The sequence below is a fragment of the Stylophora pistillata genome, chromosome 1, assembly GCF_964205215.1.
Source record: "Stylophora pistillata chromosome 1, jaStyPist1.2, whole genome shotgun sequence".
Taxonomy (NCBI): domain Eukaryota; kingdom Metazoa; phylum Cnidaria; class Anthozoa; order Scleractinia; family Pocilloporidae; genus Stylophora; species Stylophora pistillata.
The window spans coordinates 46,042,990-46,066,137 of record NC_142519.1 but is presented as its reverse complement, the minus strand read 5'-3'; the positions used below and the strand labels follow the sequence as shown (position 1 = coordinate 46,066,137).

Sequence of the window (23,148 nt, the reverse complement as noted above, 5' to 3'; positions counted from 1 at the left end):
TTTTACATCTACGATATAATGGCCAAGACCTGATCTAATCTTAACGGTGTTTGTTGGTCTCAGGGGTCCCAGAATTACCAGATAGAAAAAATACCGCATTTTGATATTTGTATGTTCGTAACGTAATAACTGATGATAAATCTAAGAGAAGCTCACAAAAAATTCGTCCGTTAAGTGCTTTTCTTTATGTTCACTCTAAGGAACTCATAAGTCAGGCCACCTATAACCACAGAAAACTGTCCTAAAGGCTCTTTAAAGATAGTTGGTTCATGAAACCATCGAGAGAAGCGTATAAATATACTAAAATCATTGTGTGTGATGATTGCAGGATTCATGGGACAGTTTATTCCAAATAAATAGCTCTTAGATTTTTTCAATGGTGCATTAAACTGGACTGGCCTAATCTTTTCATACACCGAAACGAAATATGGCGTCCAATCTGAATTGCCATTGTTCTGGACTCCCTGGCCTCTCACAGATGTGATAAACCTTTTGTATTTCCATGTGAATACGACGCTAGTGAGTCCAGAACAATGGCAATTTATATTGGAAGCCATATTTTGATTCGGTGTATACGCTGGATAAAAATACCCACCGTTTCCAGCCAATTGCGCTGCTGTACATTGAGCGGTGTCAGTAATTGCAAAGCGGTTGAACTCGAACGTTCGATACTGTAACGACAAAGGCTGCCGGAATTCCTTCACTGTTCCATTTCCATCTCTAAAGTACGACCCTGTCGAATGTCTTAATCCAAGATAAACTCTTCCTGGGAGGTTGTTTTCGTTTTGATATTCGTTCCCATAGAGCTCAATATACATCTACAATGTAAAATTAATTTTAGTCACGGTAGTAATTTCATTAGAGAAAATGCAAAGAGTTGGACAGACAGAGAGACAGATAATTGATAGTCGGTAAGTTAATGCGCCTTCTCTAAAGAAATTACGCGAAGAGTGACTCGTTTTTCGGCGGAAGGATGAATGGATAGATAAATTGTTTAATTCTGTTCTTGAGCTTCTAAACTAACCTCCAGTAAGCGTATATTGTAGCAATTGCTACAACTGTCGTTTATGGATAAATCAAATCTCGCTTTGCCATTGTGCAAGTCACTAAACAACTAAAGATAGAAAAAAAAAAGGAATCAATAGGTTTTCATTAGCAAGAAACAAAGTGCTTGATAAACCAGGTGGAAAAACCTGGTGACATTTTGCAGAAGGACTGCACCCTGAATTGTTGCAATTGAATGGTTTGCGAGTCAAAAAAAAAAACAATTACCGGGGGCTGAGGGGCTTGGGTCATGATCAAATTTTTCTTTGTAGGTGGTGTTAACCCCTCAAAACCCCTACTTCACCATAGTCTATTCTGGGGCTATTAAAAGACCCCATGTCAGCCACCTTTTAGGCAAATGCAACAAATTTTAAGCCGCGAATCTTCCCATTTTTTAATCCCTACCTCCAGGTTTTTCTGTCCCCAAAATCCCGATAATGCGAGACCCCATTCTACAATAACTCTATTGAAAATTTATTCAGCGCTTCATCCCCATCAGCCACTTTCGAGGAGGTAACCCCCCCCGCCCCACCTCAGACGGGTGACCATTTGTCCCAAAACTCTTTACTTGCCACTACTTCTTTCTGTTTTGATAAAACTTTAAACTCATTTTCATCATCTTCTTCTGCCTTTGCAAAGATACTTACTAAAGGGTGCATGGTATTGTTAAAAGACCACTTGTGAGTGCTGGTTTGGTGAATAAACTGTGAAAAGCATTGCTGTCCCTGCATCAGAATGGAATCGAATGCCGTCAAAGCATTGCTCAACTCCAAAACTCCTCGCAGTTGTCCAGTACCCGGAGCAGCCCCAACCGCCAGTCCTTGGTGATTTTTTAGGGTTTCTTCTACATTCCAGAGTGTGCGGAACTCAAAGCCTTTGTATAACTGAATGAGATTCTTGGTGAAACTGGTTTCCATCTGCTGATAAGAGGTCAGGAGATCATCAAGAAAAATCTGCTCTACATTTTCAGCAATAGGCGAACCTAAATGAATAAATCGAAGGTAATAATGTTAAACGTGACAATGACTATTAGTTTAAGATAAATGCATACTTGGGATAAATGAATGACTACAGCGAATAGGGTATGTCGAGAGAATATAATCTTTTGGGTATGTTAGATGTGAAGCGGCCCAACATAAACAACCCGCTGAGGATTACAGTAACGTAAGCTAAGGCTGGAGACTGGTAGCAGGTTTGTCCCAGACTATGCTTTTGTGTCAGTTTGATTTAGGTCCAATTAAGGGGAAACAATTTTGTGAAGAACCTACTTCTAACAATAATTATCAATTGATTTCTTTGTAAAACAATGAATCTTACTGCCAACGCCACGAAGACTCGCCAGCTCATTAGAAGTTGCCTCCAGATTTAGGATGTCAAAATTGTATCCGCCAATGGCATTTTCCAGGTCAATTACTTTTGCTATTAGGTCAATCCTTGCTGCACCAGAAATAAAAAAGCTTTCCATCTGCAGTTTGAATGCAGCTGATGCCTCGTCTACCATACAGCCAAGGTCCGCTATAAGTCCTTCCTTGTTAATTTCTAGATTGGCCTTAGAAAAAAGTACGAAACGAAATAGAAGATGAGTGCTCTTTGAATACTTGCAGATATTAGTGGCAAATTTGCAGGAAAAAATTTTCATTAATTTTTGGCTACCCTTTATCTCATTTTGGAGAAAAAAGTTCGTACTAAAATTTTTGAAAGTTTGCCTTGACATAGATAAACCGAAGATTCTCACCTGCAAAAGTCAACATTAGACTAGAACCTCATCTGCATTAGGAATTCATATGAACTTGAAATTCTATCGAACCGTTACGTATTTAAATCAGTAGATCATGGTCTTTGGCAGTCGAAGAATGTCTCTTAGAGTACCAGACTTTAAATTGTCCCTGCTTGGAAAGAAAATCATCCCAGCTCAAACAGTCACGGAGACCTTGGTGTTACTTTCGATCCCACACTATCCTTTGACAATCATATCTCTGCGACTGTCTCATTTTGCATGTCGAAACTATCCCAACTAAGCCGCATTAGATTCGCTTTTAACAAAGATCTGCTTGAAACTATAATCAACGCACTTGCTTTTAGTAAGATGTACTACTGTTCGTCAGTATGGTCGTCCACATCAGCTTGTAATGTTCATAAGCTACAATATGTTCAAAATTTTGCCGCCCGAATTATTTGCAATGTAAAGAAGTATGATCATATTTCTTCCACATTAAGGAATCTACGCTGGCTACCGGTAAAAACAATCCTGTACTATCGTGATGCTACTTTATCATTTAAATGTATAACGGGCCAATCGCCTGAATATTTGACATCCGAGCTTGTAACAAGAGGCAGCGTATCTGGGCGTATAACTAGGAACTTTCAACAACTTAACATTCCTCTTTTTAAAACTACAACAGGTCAGAGGATCTTTTATTAAAGAAGTGTAGCCATCTGGAATAAACTTGACCCAAGATTGAAACTATATGAAAAACCAGCTTCTTTTAAGAGAGCTTTAATTAGGTATCTCGTGAATGACTCTTTTTTAAATAAGCATTCTATTTTTAAAGTTATAAGCAATTTATATCGTATATAACGTGTTATTAGTTAGTTTTGTATGTATAGTACCAGATATGTAAATTATGTAATTGTTCAATGAAAAGCCCCAGACGGGGATGTGTTCAATATAATGTATGTATGTATGTCTGTATGTCTCTCACACATAGTTCACTTCTTAATTAATTAAACTTTAAAAAAACGTTCTTGCACAAATTTAAGATGGCCCGAAACTCGTAGCAAGTAATTTTGATCATTCTAAGGTAATTTACCCTCATGATTTCCGGTACAGCTTCTACATCCAATCTGGTAAAATCCAGTTCACTTGAATCCTTAAGGGCAGCATAATTCTTACCAAATGTTAGCCACTTTAAGAGTTTGTCTCTGTTTTGTTGAAGTGTCCCAGTGTTACACTGAGTTGCAAAATTCCTAAGCACTCTGAAAGTGGTAGCAGCAGCAGTTAAGGGATCTTTTACTGGAATTGTAGCGGCAATCCCTGCGAGTCCTTGGAGTACAACTAAGAGGTCTTGCTTAGTGAACTCTGTGTCTTCATCTCCGTCAGGTAGCTCATTGAGTAGTGTTGTTAGAGAGGCATTCATGTTGAGTTCCAGTTGAGTGATAGCCTAATCCAACAAAAAGCAAATAAAATCACATCATGAAATTACATAATAAACTGAGATGTACAAAAGCATTTTGATTGGTTATTACTTATAATCTATTAGAGGAAAGACGCAAAAACGGGGTCAAAATCAAACCTTTTTAACATACGAAAACAAAACATACAAAACAAACAGTTTCCATGTTTCACATAAGAATATAGAATAGAATCCCGGCGGCCATGTGGTAAGAACATCGTGACTCACTCCGCTGAGCTTCGTGTGCCACCTTTCCGTTTCTTACCACATTTTGAAGTCACCCGTCATCTGTTTCTGAGCAGACTCACCGCAACATGGTTAATCAGATGAGATAAGATGGGATGAACCAAAAAACAAGGGGTTAGCAAGCTTACGCTAACATGAAGAACAACAACAGACTAAACAACAAAAACATGCATGAGAAAATATCACAACATTCGAAACTAACTTTAACGTAATAGGTTGATCTTGGCTGCTTTAGTAAAACCCAACCAATAAACGAGCTTGGTAGAAAGAGGAATAAAACACTTTAATGCATAAACTTCGGTGTTTTGCAGTCCTGCTAAAAGTCGTAACTGTACAAGAGTAAAATTTCGATAGTATTTTTACGTGTGAACGCTACCACCAATCAGCTGCTGACACGTTACTCGCCCTTCGGGCCACTTAGTCTGGTTGATGGATGATTTGAAAAGCTTTTACCGCTCTAAATCTAGGGTCATTTATCGGATTTTCTTGTCGTTAAACGCCTATCGTGTTTATAAGAAAGAAAATAATACATGGTTGCTTGTAGAGGTAGAATTTCTCTTCTCGTGTTCAACTCCACATCTGACTCGTTCGCTGCTCTTACTCCTGAGATATCTACTTGAGCACTCGGAGAGAAATTCAATATCTCCGCGCACCCAGTGTTTCTCCGAACGAGTTCCGGGTTCGAAGCAAAACAGTTCTTCACAAATTTAACTCATTAACTTTAACGAAATCACAAGCTACATCATTACGACAAAACAACATGGCGGTCTATCTGACCTCATGGTCAGACTAGTTCCCAGTCCTTCTAAACACCCAGATATCATTCAATATGATCATCATACGACTAAATCTGCTTAGATCTACGATATAACAAAATAATTTGCCGCGCATACTTGGACGTAAGCGTTTTTCTCGCTTATTGCTGTTGTTCTAGCCAATTGAAGTCTGGATTTTTGACTGTCGACCTGAATCCTGGCGGCCATAGAAATAGTTTGTGCTATTTGTTTTATCCCATTATTTTGTTGAATCGATGCCTGAATTCCATTGTAAGCAACTTCGTAATCCCTAGCGTTGTCTCTCAGAGCTGTCAGCTGCGTCTTGAATCTTTCCCATTTAATCAGAGGAGCAAACAACTCATTATTTCCAAATCTGTCAAATCCTTCAGCATTTAGGAATGTCAGCATTTGTTGTGCAACTAGTTCAAGAAGGAATAAGTCAAATTAGTTTCAGGAAGCATTGTTCTATCTATTTTTATATACGCCGATGAAATGAATACTCCCATCTTAAAGGTCTGGGAAATGACAGAAGAAGCATGGGCCCCAATTCTAGTTCTTTCTCTATTCGATTCAATTTGAAAACAACTGCCCTTTTTAAAGAGCAATTTAAAAATATTATTTAAACATTGATTGAAATGATTATGTTTATGATGATGTCATAAAGGAGAACAAGGGGGCAAAACTACGGTGTTACTTCAACATAGAAACAGGGTAAACGTGGTATGCAATGATAACAGATATGTTTCCCATGCAGAAGACGAATAAGGGTCAATTGGCAAACTAATCATGGAGACCATATTAGCTTATCATTTTACATAGGTAAAAGTACTTCAATAGATAACTCGTACGCGGAGAATCCCTGAAAGGGAACCGGAAATTTACAAATCACAGAACTTACCGATGCAATAGCATCATTGTGTAAGTTTAGTCTTTGTGTTGGAAATGGACTTTAGCTGCTGTCCAAACGTATGGTTTTTTTTTTGTATTGAGGGAATTCTCTGTGATAATTATACTAACGTTTTCTCAGTTCCGATGAGTCTGATCTTCCTTCCGTTACGTTGACTAAAAAGTTCAACACAGCTTCGGCATTTGCTGTCTCGTTTGCCCAGACAAGGTCTTCAGCATATTTCGTTATTACCTTCAACAGCGGCAATGGATACTGATCTTTTTGTGCACGACTGAGCTCTGACTTTTGAAGGTAGGAGTCTTCTACTTCACCATTAGTACCAGGCATTACCAATGCTACAATATAATAAGAATAAATGTTATGACATTCGAACTAACTGAGTTCGAACCATAAGTCAATGAAATATAACCGATATTATAAATTAGTCAACCTGAAAGCAATGGCATAGTCAGTCCAAAGGTGAGTCAGTCAGTCAATCAGTCAATAAACAAGTCAGACAGTTACTCTCTCAGTACGTAAGATCATGATGGATATTCAGCGTTCACTCAGTCTGTTAACTAGTTCATGATTCCAGGATGTTGCTCCTGCAGCATCCTTTGTCAGATTGAACTAGCAATATATGTCTTATTTGACGAGAAAATGCGTTTAGAAGCAGTCAAACAGGTTCCTCGTAGGCTACAGTGAAAACAACTATCATCAAAGTATTTTGATAAAATCTAACGTGAGACATTTTTGCTCAATTTCTTCGCTATCTGCCCTCTTCTTAGAGCAGCTGGCTGGTTAGCAACATGGTGTAAGGTATACCTTGTTCTCATTTAGGAAGTATTTCCACCATATCTTAAGAGTTGTTTGCTAGAAAAAAGATGTTTGCTATTGATTGTTCTGATATAAGGAAAGTCTCCACTGTCTCCGAGGAGCAATTAAGTAGCAATGGATTTTTGCTAATGAGCGATCTGATCTGTGGGAAGTTTCTACTCTCTCAGATCCTTAGGGTAGCGAAATTATCCAAGCTATAGCGTGCTATGATATGTGGATGGTTTCTACTCTCTCTCTGGAGCAGTTATAATAAATAGTTTATTTAAAGTCTATTATGTAAGAAGTGGTTGCCCAATCTTCCGAGCCAATGGTTCACATTAAAAACACTCGACTCCAGGTCGAATTGGAATTTGGAATGTTGGCTTTTGCGGAGGGAGGAAAAGCGGAGGACCCGGAGAAAAATCTCTAGGAGCAAAGACGAGAACAAAAAACAAAGACAACCCAAATGTGACGCCAGGTCCAGAAATCAAACCCGGGCCACAGTCGTGGGAGGCGAGTGCTCTCACCACTACGCTATCTCCTGCAACTGGATTGCAGCTATACATAGATAAAATTGATTTTTTTCTCGAATTTAAGAGTAGCTTGTAAAAACTAATTTTTCGAGAGAAAAATAAAAAATAACAAAAGAAATTGACATAAGATACAATGACATTACAAAATACAATCTTGTGCAATATTTATGATTAACGGCTAAAACAAAATAAATAGATTTACTGAATATTAAAAAATACAATATGAATTCAGTTACAATATGTTCTAAAATTACATCAATTTAAGGCTAGCTAATGCTTTTTTAAAGTCATTAAGGTTCAAGGTTCGAACATTATCCGGTAGTGAATTCCATAGTTTAACGGCATGATACGAAAAAGAGCGAAGGCCATAAGAAGTAGTCTTAGCAACAGGGAGTTTCAGAATGTAGTTACCGCGTAAATTATAAGTGGCATTACGAAAAGTAAACATATTCCTCATGTAGATAGGATACTTAGTTAGAAATAAACTTTTGCAAAGTAAAATTAACATATTGTGTATACGTCTGTTATATAAAGAAACACAGTTGACTTTGTCCAATAAAGTATTATACGTAGATTCAACATCATTTAGAATGAACCTAAGACTTCTTTTGTTAAGAGCATCTAGTTTCTCGGTGTTTCGTACACTACAGAAATGCCACACCGATGAATAATACTGAAAGTGTGGTAAGATGAAGGCTTTATACAATTTGACCAAAGTGGCTTGAGAGATCAGTTTTCTAAATCTTATCATGACATTTAACTGATTATTGATCTTTTTGCATATCGAAGATACGTGTTTATCAAACTGTAGTTTATTTTCAATGTTCATAATTTCCAAGCTATGGTTTGCTTTGAGCAAAGGAGAGTTTTATAGTTTTGTCACAGTTTAAGAGAAAAACTCACACAACCTGGTCCGTTAGGTCCTTTATCGCCAGGAGGTCCGCGCGCCGCCTCTAGTAAGGTACCACCCTTGTAACAGTGCCCGGTACATGCAGTGAAGTAACAGACTTGGTGATGATAACATCTAATTCCTTTTCCTCCACGTCCCCCTTGACCTCCTGTTTAAAGGAAATCAAATTATCAAAAGATAATCCTCGAAGGTGAGCTTTAATTAAAAAAAATGAAAAAGTGTAGAAAAGAAGCATGACAAAAGTAAGGCTTGGAAGGGTCTTAAATCCGTACCTCGTGCGTACAAAATTGACTTGGCTTTGAAGCCACGTGTTTAGAACCAGGCAAATTTTACTGGATTCCTCGTTTGCGTTGGAGGAGCTGATCATAGTTAAATCAGTGAAACTAATTACATTTTGACCTGCATATGAAAAATTGGAGGAGGTGTGATCCTAGAAACTTGCCTGCAATTTTAGACTTAGAGATGAAGTAATGTAATACAGTAATATAGTAATATAGTTTTATATCTGACCACTTGTAGCCCAGAGGCTGAATTACGGGTGCAGTGTAAGGTTGAGAACAGACGTCAGCATATCAGGCGCCTCTGGCAACCGCTTCAGTCCATCGATCTCACCTTCCCACCCTTCCCATCCCAGGGGAGGACATCCATCACACAGTAATCTCGTGTGTGGGAAATTAACGTCTCCTACCCCAGCCCTGCAGGAGACGGGACCTCCATTTATTTGTCCCTATCCGAGAAGACTAGAATATCTAACCATTTCTTGATGTTATAGAAAGGTAGAAAATTCTTCTCAATTATTTTAAGACCTTGAGTGTTGGTCCGGCCGGGACGCGAACCCCCGACCTCCCGCACAACAGTTCAGCGCTCTATCCATTGAGGTAATCGGGAGGCTAGCCGGGAGGTTGTATTAGAGCCCTACTACAATTGAACGCTTAGATCTTCTAGTGCAGCCATTTCGTTTCTCCCATTCCCGTCCATTTTTTCCCTCTTCCAATGTGTAATTCTATCACATAATTTTCCCGTTATGTTGGTCTAATATCGTAGAATGGTGTATTAGTGGAATGATAGGAAAGGCGCAAAGACAAAGTTTATCACAATCTATTTCACCGAGTACCCTTTAGCTGGGGGATAGTGACTATGTTGAGGGAGACTCCCCCGAAATGACTGCCTCATCGATCGAAAGGAAGATCGTGTACCGTTTGGATTTGGAGGAAATGTTGAGAGATTTAGCATCCTCTTTATCGGTTCAGGCTGCTAGATAAAGCGTGTTTTTATTGTAGCCTATGCTATACGTGTATACTCGTAGGAGAGAAATCAGTTACAAGCAAACATTAATCAAATGAGCCTGACACCCCGAACAGAATTCCCTTACCTGCTCCTCCCTCTCCATTAGCAGCAACGGGGCCACCCACTCCACGACATGTTGTAAGATTCATCTTCCCCCGCAGGCTTCTAATGTTGACTGTTTGATGCCCTGCATCTCCTCCATTTCCTATGGAGAACATGAAGAAAACAAAAACGTAATTTATAAAAGCGAATGGTGGAATCCCAAGTAATCTACTAACAACTAACAACATAGAAAAGAAATGCTTTTTACTGAAATCGTCCATCATTTTTCCCTTCCTTTAAGATAAAAATACAGTGATCTTTGGCTTAACTCATAGGCCCTTATTCCCTGATGCATCAGTTGCCCAAATGGCGGGGGTCTGCTGTGAAAGAGTGCTTGTCTATCTGTCAATAACCTGCATTCCCAGCGTATCCTCCAGCATATCCTGGCATTCCTTTTCGACCTCGTATCCCGTAGATTCTTCCAGTACATGCAGTTATCACACCTTGACTGTTTCTTGTGGCGTACTGGTCACCCTCACAATCTTGGCTCCGAGTCCTGTCACGTTGCTAGCTCGAAATAAAAAGCTTTTTGAGCAATAAATGAGAAATCAGAAATTGCTGCTATGGTGAAGGATAAATAAAATTATCTTCATAGACTTCGTAAACTGAAAGACTATTTTCAAGACTTAAAGAGTTCACGTGGCGTCTCTGACTTTGAGTGAAATTTGAAAATCATCATCCGTCGTTATCCAATTTTTCCCCTTTATCTATATGACGATATTTCTTACTTGGTTACTATGGCAACAACGAATAATTCTTTGAGTGTAGCTCACGCTAGAGCTGTTCACAAGCATTTAGCATATTAGAGATTGACAAGACTGGAAGTGGGAGAGGTGTGAAAGAACATCACACACGTTGTTCGGGAGAATTGTCCCAAACAATTTTGACTGGCAGTGTAGCACTCTTTTGCTTAAAAAGGTCTATATGCTCTCCCATTAAACCGCTGCTCAACTCTGCAAGGAACGCTTAGCTATTCGGAAAAAAAGAAATATTTCCTCTTAATTAACTAAATTTCGCCTTTGCTATACCTTGTGGTTGTCATTAGGTCCTCCGGCGCCATCATCCCCATCGCTGCCTCTCCTCCCATTTCCCCCATTTGTGAGTATGTTGATATATCCTTCTGCCGTATCCGCAAATATCTCCACTAAAAGCAATGAAAAAAATAATTCTGTACATCAAATGAAAAAGAAACGGCTATATTCATACTCTTAGAAACCTCAAAAAGTATCAGAGTTAATCGGCAAATTTGCTTGTATTAAATCGTGTTTACCAGGTGACAGCCATTGTGAAAACAACACCGGTCATCAAAATCAAGAAAACTTTCTGCTAATTAATTTTCTTCTGGAAGACAACAGCAGTTTTTTTTAATTCTTTCTTCTTGCCATTGTCTTATGTCAATAGCCATTCAGGAGTGGCTTACTAGCAGCGAACAGTGGATGTGCCCCAACAATTCCTTGTAGACTGAGATAAATACAACTCCTATTTATTTTACCAAATATAGATCATTCGTATATAAGAACGATCCTTCGCAGTAAAGCACTATTTGAGCAATAGTGGAAATCAGACCTAAAAAAAATTTCAGGCCTGTACGGGATTCGAACCACTGACCTCTGCGATACTAGTGCAGCGCTCTACCAATTGAGCTAACAAGCCAACTGGGAGCAGGCCATCAAATTAATTCGATATAAACCCGTAGATGATAAATCGAACAACAACAAACATATGAAACATATGAGTGAACTGCGGTTATGAGACGTATATAAGAACGATCCTTCGCAGTAAAGCACTATTTGAGCAATAGTGGAAATCAGTCTGATTTCCACTATTGCTCAAATAGTGCTTTACTGCGAAGGATCGTTCTTATATACGTCTCATAACCGCAGTTCACTCATATGTTTCATATGTTTGTTGTTGTTCGATTTATCATCTACGGGTTTATATCGAATTAATTTGATGGCCTGCTCCCAGTTGGCTTGTTAGCTCAATTGGTAGAGCGCTGCACTAGTATCGCAGAGGTCAGTGGTTCGAATCCCGTACAGGCCTGAAATTTTTTTCAGGTCTGATTTCCACTATTGCTCAAATAGTGCTTTACTGCGAAGGATCGTTCTTATATACGTCTCATAACCGCAGTTCACTCATATGTTTCATATGTTTGTTGTTGTTCGATTTATCATCTACGGGTTTACATCGAATTAATTTGATGGCCTGCTCCCAGTTGGCTTGTTAGCTCAATTGGTAGAGCGCTGCACTAGTATCGCAGAGGTCAGTGGTTCGAATCCCGTACAGGCCTGAAATTTTTTTCAGGTCTGATTTCCACTATTGCTCAAATAGTGCTTTACTGCGAAGGATCGTTCTTATATACGTCTCATAACCGCAGTTCACTCATATGTTTCATATGTTTGTTGTTGTTCGATAGATCATTCGATAAGGCGTGTTATTTGCTTTACCTGTCGGTCCATCTGCTCCATGATTTCCATCGCACCCATCTTTTCCGAGAATTTCTTCATTGCAGCTTTTGGTCACCACTGGAGCTCTGATGTCCAATTTACTACTTGGGTCAACAAATGCCAGTTTACGGCTAAACATTGTCAACTTCTTTGTGCCACGTAATTTGATGTTGCCCTGCGTGAGACGTACACTAGTTTATTGTTATAACCAACGTATATTAGCATTACACGAGCTGTTAAGGTGTTTTTAGTTGTCCTCTATCTTGGGAACCCCAAAACTCGGGTTCTTAGTCCTAAGAATATGCTCGACAGCCATATTACAAATGTTCAGTGCCAATCTGAACTATACAGCTTACAATAGTTCCCATTTTTTCTTTCATGGAAATTATCTGAGTGCGGACATTCCTTGAGGTAGGAAATGAGAAATTTGATCGATAATCTAATCGTCTCTTACGCAAAGAACTAATGCAATCACAGTTCAAGTGTTGATTAGGATGTTGGTGGGATATTTTTGGTCATGGCATGCAGTGTTCAGGATAAATATTTGCGTTCTTTGGGGGGATTGTAACAGAACCTAACAGCCAAATTAGCCAGCCAATTCGCCATTATTCAATCTTTAGAGCCTAATAGTGTAACTAGGCTTAAATGTCTCCATTTGCGAGGCCTTCTCCTCAACCCTTCCAATACATCTGACATTTTTGGCATCCGAGCGACAAGCTGGAGTCATTCTTACTCTGTGGCCGTTTTACTTGTCTTGTTCCTCCCCACCCCCCCGCCAAAAAAAAAATCAACCTGGAATATCAAATAATCAATGTGACAACATTTGCTTCCCTCTAGATTAACCTTTTTCGCTCTTATCAACTGTGCTTACTTTAAAAAGAAGTTCTTGCTCCAATGTATTTGAGAATCATAATATAAGCCAGACATTAATAATCATACCGATACAACAATGCTGTCTGCCATAACTTGAAGGTCGATGTTATTGGGCCACTCCTGGGAATCGCCAAAGTTGATGCTCCGCTGTGATGTTAGGTGTTCTCGCACAAAATTCATGTAAACGGTCCGCCCAAGAACTTTGTATCGGTCTGTCAGCAGACACAAAAAACATTTAGAAATTATCGGTGCGGTGCTCAAAGGGGTACTGAGTAAAGAAAATCAAGATGTCGTCGCTGTGTTTCTCAGAAAGTTATTGAAAATGCTCTATGCAATCAAGCGAAGATATCCATGTCAAAATGCTAATTATGCAGTGCAACGAGGTAGCTATTTAACTCATTCCCTTCTTAGTATTTCTATTTACACTCATGAATGATTTCAATGATGGACAGATCGCAAGCGCGTGTTACCGCCCTTTCACGCCTTCTACGATTCTTAAATCGCAGAAGGATTTGAAGATTTAAACTCGCACGGTATGGCTGAACCTGTTTCCATTTCAAGTATTAGCTTTGTCCACAACAGCACTTTTCGTTTCGGTTTCTGCAGAGTTATAAACGGCGAAGGCTTCACAACAAAAGGTTTAATGCAGAAACACAAAACTACAGTCTCGCTCGCGTTCCCCTCTCGCTGTCCATTCGCAAAGTTTCCAGATGTACTTGTCGTCAACGGGAAACCGCTGGCCCAGCATACCGCATCCTTTCATTAATTTACTTGTTGAGACAGCTTCTGGTCAATTTCATCGAGGCCTTTACTTAGTTTATCCTTAAAAATTCCGCAAACATTTTCAAATCGTGACCCTCGAGCTCGTCGGTTAAGATAGAGAAACCTATTTTCCTTTGAGATCAAACAACGGCAATGATACTTGAAGGGGAGACCAAAACAGATCATGTCGCATAAGGCTGCTGTGGCTTTATGACTCATTAGGTGGGAGAAATTTTTTTCAGGCTTGCTTTCTGCAATTTTTAAAAATGCAGATCATCTGCGAATAACGTTAACATGGTTTCATCTGATCATTTGATAAGATTCCATGCGCGATAAGTTATGATCTGATAACATTTGTTTACTCTAATCCTGGTGTAGGTCAAGATTAAATATTGATGATCATTAGCCTAAGAGGAAGCAAAACCTACCCGAAAGCCTGCAGCCGTAAAACTCTGTCCTCATTGAAATAAAGCCATACCATGATCTGGGATTTATTTGGACATAGCGAGCTTCTATTGGCTGCATGAGAACATGGGTGACAATGGTGTCCCTGTCACTGTTGCCGGAGAACACCTGAAAGAATGATTCTCAAAATAATCTTTGCGACATGAACACGAGTAAATTCAACGCATAGAAACAACACCGCGGCTCACCTTATCAATGCTATTTTCTTGATACGTCTGAAAACTAGTTTGACCATCAGTAGAGTATTTAAGAGTGTACGAGGTTACCCACTTAGAAAATCAAAAATACAGTCGTATTCTTTATCTTTAAGTGGAGGTATGTCATTTGCAAATTCATTTGATCTACTTATGTGTCCGTGCGGAATTCATAATGATCCAAAACAATCAATTGCAATTTCACCTTCTAGCTTTTAGTTCAATGATCCTCTTTATCAAGTCTGATGGTTAAGTATTAATAATTAGAATGCCCAATAACCTTTGATCTCCTTCAGTGCCAACATTATCTGACCTTAATTACGTTGCCCTGACTAGACAATGTTATTTTAACCTTTTGCAAACTGAAAATGAGCGACAGAGGAGAAAAGGTCTCTGCTGCTGATCAAACTTTTTCTAGACTGTCATGTAACGGTAGTAAAAATAAAATAAAATAAAATTAATAGGATTTAGCCGTGGACATTCCACAAGGAGGCTCTTCTTATCCACTGTTTTCAGGTCGAATCGAAATTTAGAATGTCGGTTTTTGCGATGAAAGATAAGAAGAAGAAAACAATGGCAGAGGACAAAGGGGATCATATGATCATATGTTGCGGCTATCTATGATATATCCAACTAAAAACCTATACTGAATTAAATGCCAGGTTCCAGTACGACACAAGCACTAATAAGCATGGTCCACTCATGGCTTAGTGCTACGGATGGGAACGGTGCAACTGTCAGAACCATCCTCTTTGACTTCCGCAAGGCGTTTGACCTCATTGACCATCAGATCCTAGTTCAGAAGCTCATTTCATACGATCTTCCAAGCGGAATAATTGACTGGATAGTGGACTTTCTGTCCTGTCGCCGACAGCGTGTTAAACTTAGTCAGGACTGTTACTCGGAGTGGGGGGCCATCCCATCAGGGGTCCCACAGGGCACAAAACTTGGCCCCTGGTTATTTACTATTATGATAAACGACCTCATCATCCCGGGTACAGACATGTGGAAATATGTCGATGACTCCACTATTTCTGAAACAGTCATGAAGTCTGAGGTCAGCAAAGTCCAACAAGCGGTTGACGAACTCGCGACGCAAGCTTCTGCTGACAAGTTCCAATTAAATGAAACCAAGTGCAAGGAACTGCGCATAACATTCAGTCACTCTAGAAAGAACTTTGATCCAATTAAGGTTAATGATCAGGACTTAGAGTGTGTAGAGCAAGCAAAGATCTTAGGTTTGCAGATATCTTGCGATCTCACGTGGAATAATCACGTATCCGAAGTTGTAAAGAAAGTAAACAAGCGCCTGTATTTTTTGCGTCAGCTTAAGCGTGCACAGGTCAAGTCGGAGGAACTTTTGCTCTTCTATTTGACTTGTATTAGGCCTGTCACTGAATATGCATGCCCTGTTTATCATCATAGCCTCCCGCAATACCTTTCAGTAGATCTTGAGAGATGTCAAAGGCGAGCTTTACGTATTATCTATCCAAATTGTTCGTACAATGAGGCGCTTCTTTTGACTGGTCTAGTTCCCTTACACAACCGCCGCGAGTTCTTATGTGATAAGCTTTTTAATTCCATCCTGTCTAATCCCTCGCACAAGCTCTATAGCTTACTACCTCCCAAGAATGAGTGCGAAGTCAATTTAAGGAGTCAGCACTCTTTTACTACACGGCGCCTCCACACCATTCGTACTCGAAATAGTTTTATCCATCACTATGTCCATAAAGCAATGATGTAATATTGTTTTTCTCTTAATTATATATTTTTGTCTTTTTAATTAGTTCTTCTTAGCCATGTATTTTTTGTAGTATATATTTTATTGTAAATCAAACGTAATTCAGCCTGTGGCTGCAAGGTTTTTGATAATAAACTATCTATCTATCTAAAGTACAATATAAACGTATGTCTATGTATAAACGAAAATTTATACAGGGCGGCCCAGTTCAGCAACTTAGCTGGTTTAAATGGGGCCCTGTGTAACACCCACCCATCCCACCCCATGGGAGGACATCCACCACACAGTAGTCTCGTGCATATTTCATTGTACCTGCACTGAGAGGAACAATCGATGGAGTTTCAAACCACGTCATACTGGGATATACGAGAGTATCGTTGAAAGACTGATCTCCAGCCAACAAAGTCGAGCATCCATTTTCTGCGAACATAAAAGGAAGAGACGTGAAACAGTTTGCCGCAGCCATTTGTCTGGCGCATCTGCTCGCTCTTAGATGAAATTTGAACAAAACCACCGTGAAACGGCTGCTCCTTGGAGAGTGTATTGTGCAGTTTATCAGAAATGTAACAATTTTCCTCCTCTCTAGAATTTTTGTAGCCCTAATAGAAGTTTTATGGGAGTTTTTTGTTTTCGCTTTTTTTCGTATTCTCTTATTATCTCCAAGATCTTGGAATTAAAAAATCATTACGTAGGGTCAGTTAAAGCAGGTTTGTTTAATCAGTTATGCATGTATGCTAGAAAATCCTATCTCTTAATATATATATATGTTCTTAGATTGTGTATGTGGCTTCTGTGACACACTGTTTTTTTTTTTTTTTCCGTAGGACCCATGTTGGTAGCAGTTTTTCATAAATGAGTTGATTATCCTGCATAAATATGTTATCATTACTATTATTATTATAAAATATAAAATGGTGAGGAGTAAAGAACTCTTTGCCAATTACGATACTCTTTTTAGGCAAAGATCCTAAGTATTGCCACGCCCAACGTACACTGGTAAGTTGTAAATCCCAACGTTTAGAAGGAACATATGGTTTCTTGCCAGTTAGAGATGCGCCATCTTTTAACTTTTTTCTTTAGCAATAAGCTAACGTTATAGAAGGGTTATAGATTATCTTAGCATTTTAAAAGCTACTCGGTTACAGTCAGATCGACAAAAAACGACTCAAATCACTTGGAACGATATAATGCCTGTGCCACAAACCTTGGCTGAAGCCGAGGTCAAGAGCTGTAAGAACAGCCAAAAGTAATGCCAGATTCATTACGTATCTCAAGCTTAATCTAGCTGAAGAGTAGTCGGCCAGCCACTGCTGCAGAGTGATTACCTCTGTAAACTAAACGAGCAACTCTCTCCAAAGGGTATAATAAAAGCGACGCAGCATAGAAAAAAAGGTAAATAACCTCATCAAAATTGAATGATCTTTCCGCGTAGGAGGGAATAAACGTAATCGTTGAAATAACAAGAATTACCCGTTAACAGGACGATTTTACTGGTGCCGGGTTTACAGTTTACTAAATGTGTTTAATAATATAACAAAATACACTTCCACCCTTATCTTTTTCAGTCAACTTTGCCCCTACTACTGAAATGGGTGAGTCTCGGATCGTTTCGGTTGAATATGTCGTGAAATACTTAAAACCAGGACACCTTAGCTTTTCAACCCACGTAGCAAAATCAGAACTAATTCCGCACTTGTGCCATGATCAAGTCACGTTAACGTTATTCAACATTAATCAGTTAAAAAATAGAACCAATAAACGTACGCGTAAAAAGGACATTTACATTAAAAAATAGGCCCTCCTTTAATACTCCGTCGTTTATTGTATGGAAGACATGTCGTTCATCAGTCACAGTTCTCAAACCGAGACACTTCCTCGGGTACCTGCACATTGCCTACACGCGAGGCTGCTGCCATTACACGATGAAGGTATACTAATTTGGTGAAGCAGACACGACTGGTGGCAAGCATTGCGATCCTTCCCCTCGCCTGACGACATAAACAATTGCTAAACCTGATTATGAAACTATAATTGGTGGGGAAATGCTTTCATACAATATTCAAATCTCCGACGGCGCCCAGGAAATGATAACGAAAAGATAACGAATTAAAGGTCCACGCGAACAAACTATGCGCTCGCATTGAGGCAAGTTTTATATTTTAGCCACTGTGCTACGTCTTTGGACAGTTTTCGATCATTTAGCGCATGAATAACACAAACCATTTCAATTCGGGGATGGAAGTGGAATCGGGAATCATATCGTTTAAGTTAAAGGGAACAATGAATTACAAGATACAGTAAGGGAATGGATCGTTAATATCAAGAAGATTGACCAAAAAAATAAAAGATTAAGAATCACGAATCTCGAAGGTCAAATGATATCACAAGTGGTACGAGACACACTTGGGGTGAAGAACATGAGCATTCATGACCACATAATAAACTGATTTAGGTAAACTATAATATCTTTACATCCAAAGGTATAATTCAAGTATTGGTGATTACTGAAGAATGAACCCAGCATTGGTCGGGGGCAAATTTCGCCAGGGTTGGCTGGGTCAAAACTCAAAATATTTTCCACACCAGTAAACCTTGCAAAATAGTACAGTGAGGATGCAGGCATTGCTTTTCATATTTGACATGCAAAATGTAGCAAGGAGGACAAACATTACTTTTGAAGTGTCTTCCGATAGTTATGGATATGTGTGAGGTAGCCTTAGTTATTTGAATGCTGAGACTCAGAAATGCAATAGCAAGTCTAAAGTCGCGCTTGTATTCACATCTCTGCTTTAGCCTTTAATACTCCCACAGCACCGTAAGTCACCCTGGCAAAGTTGCTCAAGCGTTCATGAATATGTGATAAAGAGGTTGAAAGATAAAAATTTTGTGAGGGGCAACAAGTCGCAGGTCACTTTAATGACACGAGTTCATTTTTAGTTAACGGTTAATAACGTTTTTATTTATCTTTTATTTAATCACGGAATCCTTATCACTAAAAGAAAAGTGGTTTTCAAAAGAGCCGTGCTTATTAACCCTAAACATGTAGTACCTAATACTTTACAACTATGACACAAAAACTACAATCTATTAAGAAGAAATCTTAAAGTAAGTTATTAATTAGATACAATGTATATATGAAGTTCATATATTTTGAACTGCGGTATTAGATACGTATGATGCACGATCCTCGCAGTAGAGAGCGCTATTTATGCAATAGCAATGATGCGCTCTCTACTGCGAGGATCGTGCGTCATACGTATCTACAACCGCAGTTCAAAATATATGAACATCATATATACATTGTATCTGATTTATCATCACGGGTTTATTACGAATCAACCTAACGGCCTGCTCCCAGTTGGCTTGTTAGCTCAATTGGTAGAGCGCTGCACTAGTATCGCAGAGGTCAGTGGTTCGAATCCCGTACTTGCCTGATTTTTTTCAGGTCTGATTTTCGCTATTGCATAAATAGCGGTCTCTACTGCGCGGATCGTGCATCATACGTAAGTTATTAATATTCTACAATAGAAGAATAAAAGCTATTTAAGGTAGTGGCCTGCTTAGCCTCAACTGACAGACTGTTCCATGCTGCTGCACCCCTATAACGAAAACTCTTTTCGAGGGCCTCAATATTCGGCCGCGGAATAAACGAGTTGTGTTTGGCGCCCCGTAAATTATGCCTGTGGATGGTATCTACGCTGGTGAATTTGTCAGGCAGGTATTCGGGTACAAGGTTATTAGCAGTTTTAAACATTAAAGATTTCAATTGTTTTGCACGTCTGTCAGTGAGGCTTTCCCATTTGAGGGCACGAAGAATCTGGGTAGATCTGACATCCCAACCAGACCCTGTTATTATACGTGCCGCCCTGTTTTGTAGTTTCTCCAGTTTTTGTCTGAGGCCATATCAGTTACATCCCCACACAGCGCCGCAATAGTCGAAATGTGGAAGAACCAGTGACTTATAAATTGTGACCAGGGTACTTTGAGGACATATCGGTCTTCGCCTCCTAAGGGCAGCAAGTACTTTAGCAATTTTACTGGCGACCTTGGAGATATAGGCTTCCCATGAGGGTGTTTGATCCACTTGAACACCAAGACATTTGTAACTATTGACTCTTTCAATTAAGTGTCCATCAAGGTAAATACAAGGTTCACTAGGAAGCGAGGAGATTTTGTACCTTGTGCCTGTAAACAGACACTTCGTCTTGAGGACGTTAAGACTTAAACAGTTAGAGTCAAGCCATTGTTTCAGAGTGCTCAGATCGTGGGTTAGGGATGAAAACAGCTCTTCAGGATCATTGGAGGCAAACGTGAGATTAGTGTCATCGGCGTACATCCTCACATCTGACAGAAGGTCACAGTTGGGAAGGTCATTAATGTATAATAGAAATAATAGGGGCCCGATGATTGAACCTTGGGGCAACTCACAACGTATTACAAGCCTAAACCCATACAACTCCAGCTTTGACAAAAGGATCTCATGGTCAATAGTGTCGAATGCCTTTTTTAAATCTATAAACAGAAGGGCATTCGTCAAACATTGTCAATGTTGAGATACCAATTGTCTGTGATATCAAAGAGAGCCGTCAGAGTAGAGTGCATGGGTCTAAAGCCAGACTGATATTTAGAAAGTAGGTTATTCTCATTTAAGTATGAGTATACCTGATTGAAAATTGCTTTTTCAAAGAGCTTAGCTATTACAGAAAGTACAGAAATAGGCCTGTAGTTTGCTGGATCAACCCTCGAGTCAGCTTTGTGAATTGGAGTTACTCTAGCACACTTCCAGTCGTTGGGAATGATTCCAGTGGAAATAACTAAATTAAATATATGAGTCAAAGAAGATGCAATGAATGTAAACGATAACTTTAGGTGGGAAGTTGGGATCCCATCAAGTCCATCAGCCTTGCCCACAGGGATATCATTCACAAGTTTGCACAGTTCACCAATAGTAAGTAATTTTAGCTTGAAGGTACTGTCACGAGATTCAACAAAATCACAAAGGCTGACCCGAGGGGGAATAATTTGAGACGCCTAGCAGGGGCCTATTGCTGGTCCTATTGCTGCAATAATGAATCACTCGATCAGGACAGGACAGTATCCGTCGCGCTGGAAATTAGGTCAAGTTACTCCTATATTCAAAAAGGACGATGAACTGAACAAAAGCAATTATCGACCAGTGACCGTTCTACCTGCGCTCAATAATGTTTTCGAGAGGCTGCTTTCAGCTCAAATGGGCGACTTTTACCAAAACACACTGTCTGAATACGTATCTGTGTACAGAAGGCACAATAGCTGTGAGACATCTTTGCTTAGGCTGACTGAGGACTGGAGGCGTAGTCTAGATAATAAAGAGATCGTGGCGGTTATATCAATGGATTTGTCAAATGCGTTCGACACCGTACCTTATGCTTTGCTACTGGCGAAACTGAAAGCGTATGGTTTGCATGAATCCAGCTGGGCCCTTATCGGTGACTACTTGACGGATAGAATGCAGCGAGTGAAAATTGGTGATACCTATTCGGATTGCATGAGCGTGAAGCGTGGCGTGCCTCAAGGCAGCGTCCTGGGACCCATGTTTTGCAACATGTTCCTTAATGACCTCATCTTTCACATTAAGTCTGGAAAACTAAACCCTTATGCTGAAAACTAAACCCTAATACTGCACACATCTGACATAGACCCAGTAGCCTTGGAACAGCGGATCAATCATGATGTACAAATAGCAAACAAATGGTTCGAAGACAATGGGATGAAAGCCAACCCCGCTAAACACCAGGGGATGGTTCTTGGCAAAACCGATTACCCTTTCTCCTCAACCACGAGATGCCTGGAACTTTTTGGAATAATTCTTGATAATGAACTTAATTTCAAGGAACACATATCCTCTATAAGTAAAAAAATAAATAATCAGTTCAGTGTCTTCAAAAGATTTGGCAAACTTATTTCTACCGAAATTATGCTTCGCCTTTATAAACCGTTTATGTTACCCCATTTTCACTACTGTTCAATGATATGGCACTTTTATAATTCAGAGGACTCTGTTAAACTGGACACCTTAAATAGACGTATTTTAAGATTTGTTTTAAAGGACTGGGACTCGAACTATGATGATCTTTTAGACAAGGCAGGTGTGTGTGGTTTAGCCAACAGGAGGATACAAAGTATGATGATTTGTATATTCAACTGTCTCCATCTTGGTAAATATCCGTGCTATTTGAAACAACTGATCAAGCTAAGATCTACTGCTTACTCCCCAAGGGGCACCAATATTTTATCACTTCCTAAGCCGTTTACAACTACATATGGTGTAAATTCTTTTAGCTATTCATCTGTTAAGTACTGGAACTCCCTCCCTGACCACTTTAGAAAGACTGTAGATTATAGTGAATTTAAGCGCAAACTGTTAGTGCACGGTTTCTGTTAATATTACATTAATATACATTATATTATTATCTTAATGATTATTATATTATTATATTATTATATTATAAATAATTTTTTATCTTTTTAGCCTTGTTCTTGCTGTAACTTTTAAAATTAGTAATAAGGATCGGAGACACTAGCTTGTAAGCTACACTGAAATCCGAGGATAAATACAACTTATGTATGTATGTATGCCTACCCGATAAAATATCTGTTTAATGCATTGCTGAGCTAATGGGGGTCAGTTATCATCCCTTCACCAATGATCAATGTTGTCACCTGAGCAAAGTTTTTCTTACGCGAACGTAAACTACATGCATGAAAGCGTTATCTCCGAGTTCTACTCTAGAAACTATGAAATAACGAAAGTGGAGAAAATTTTTTAAAGGGTTTGAATGGACGAGAATATCTTGCAGTCATTGATTGACGCAATTTTTTAACGTGGTAGTGGTGTCGGTGTTAAATGTCGA

General features: G+C 39.3%; 1 protein-coding gene across 1 annotated transcript; it reads right to left on the bottom strand.

The window, feature by feature from the left end:
* Positions 1–1,125: 1,125 nt before the first annotated feature.
* On the bottom strand, positions 1,126–9,997 carry LOC148742761 (uncharacterized). Its single transcript, XM_088748470.1, has 8 exons — positions 9,982–9,997; positions 9,757–9,876; positions 8,383–8,532; positions 6,257–6,481; positions 5,357–5,658; positions 3,855–4,205; positions 2,362–2,593; positions 1,126–2,026 (listed from the first exon to the last, which is right to left on the bottom strand). The coding sequence occupies exons 1-8, from the start codon at positions 9,995–9,997 to the stop codon at positions 1,578–1,580; spliced, it is 1,845 nt and encodes a 614-aa protein (XP_088604596.1). The 3' UTR covers positions 1,126–1,577.
* Positions 9,998–23,148: the final 13,151 nt, after the last annotated feature.

What these genes read in the sequence shown, in the direction of transcription:
- LOC148742761 (XM_088748470.1), bottom strand. An exon ending in TAAAGGACCTAACGGACCAG is followed by an intron (nt 6,482 to 8,382) that starts GTTGTGTGAGTT and finishes ATTATATTGTAG; the next exon opens with CATTGGTAATGCCTGGTACT. An exon ending in GAGTCTTCGTGGCGTTGGCA is followed by an intron (nt 2,027 to 2,361) that starts GTAAGATTCATT and finishes TTATTCATTTAG; the next exon opens with GTTCGCCTATTGCTGAAAAT.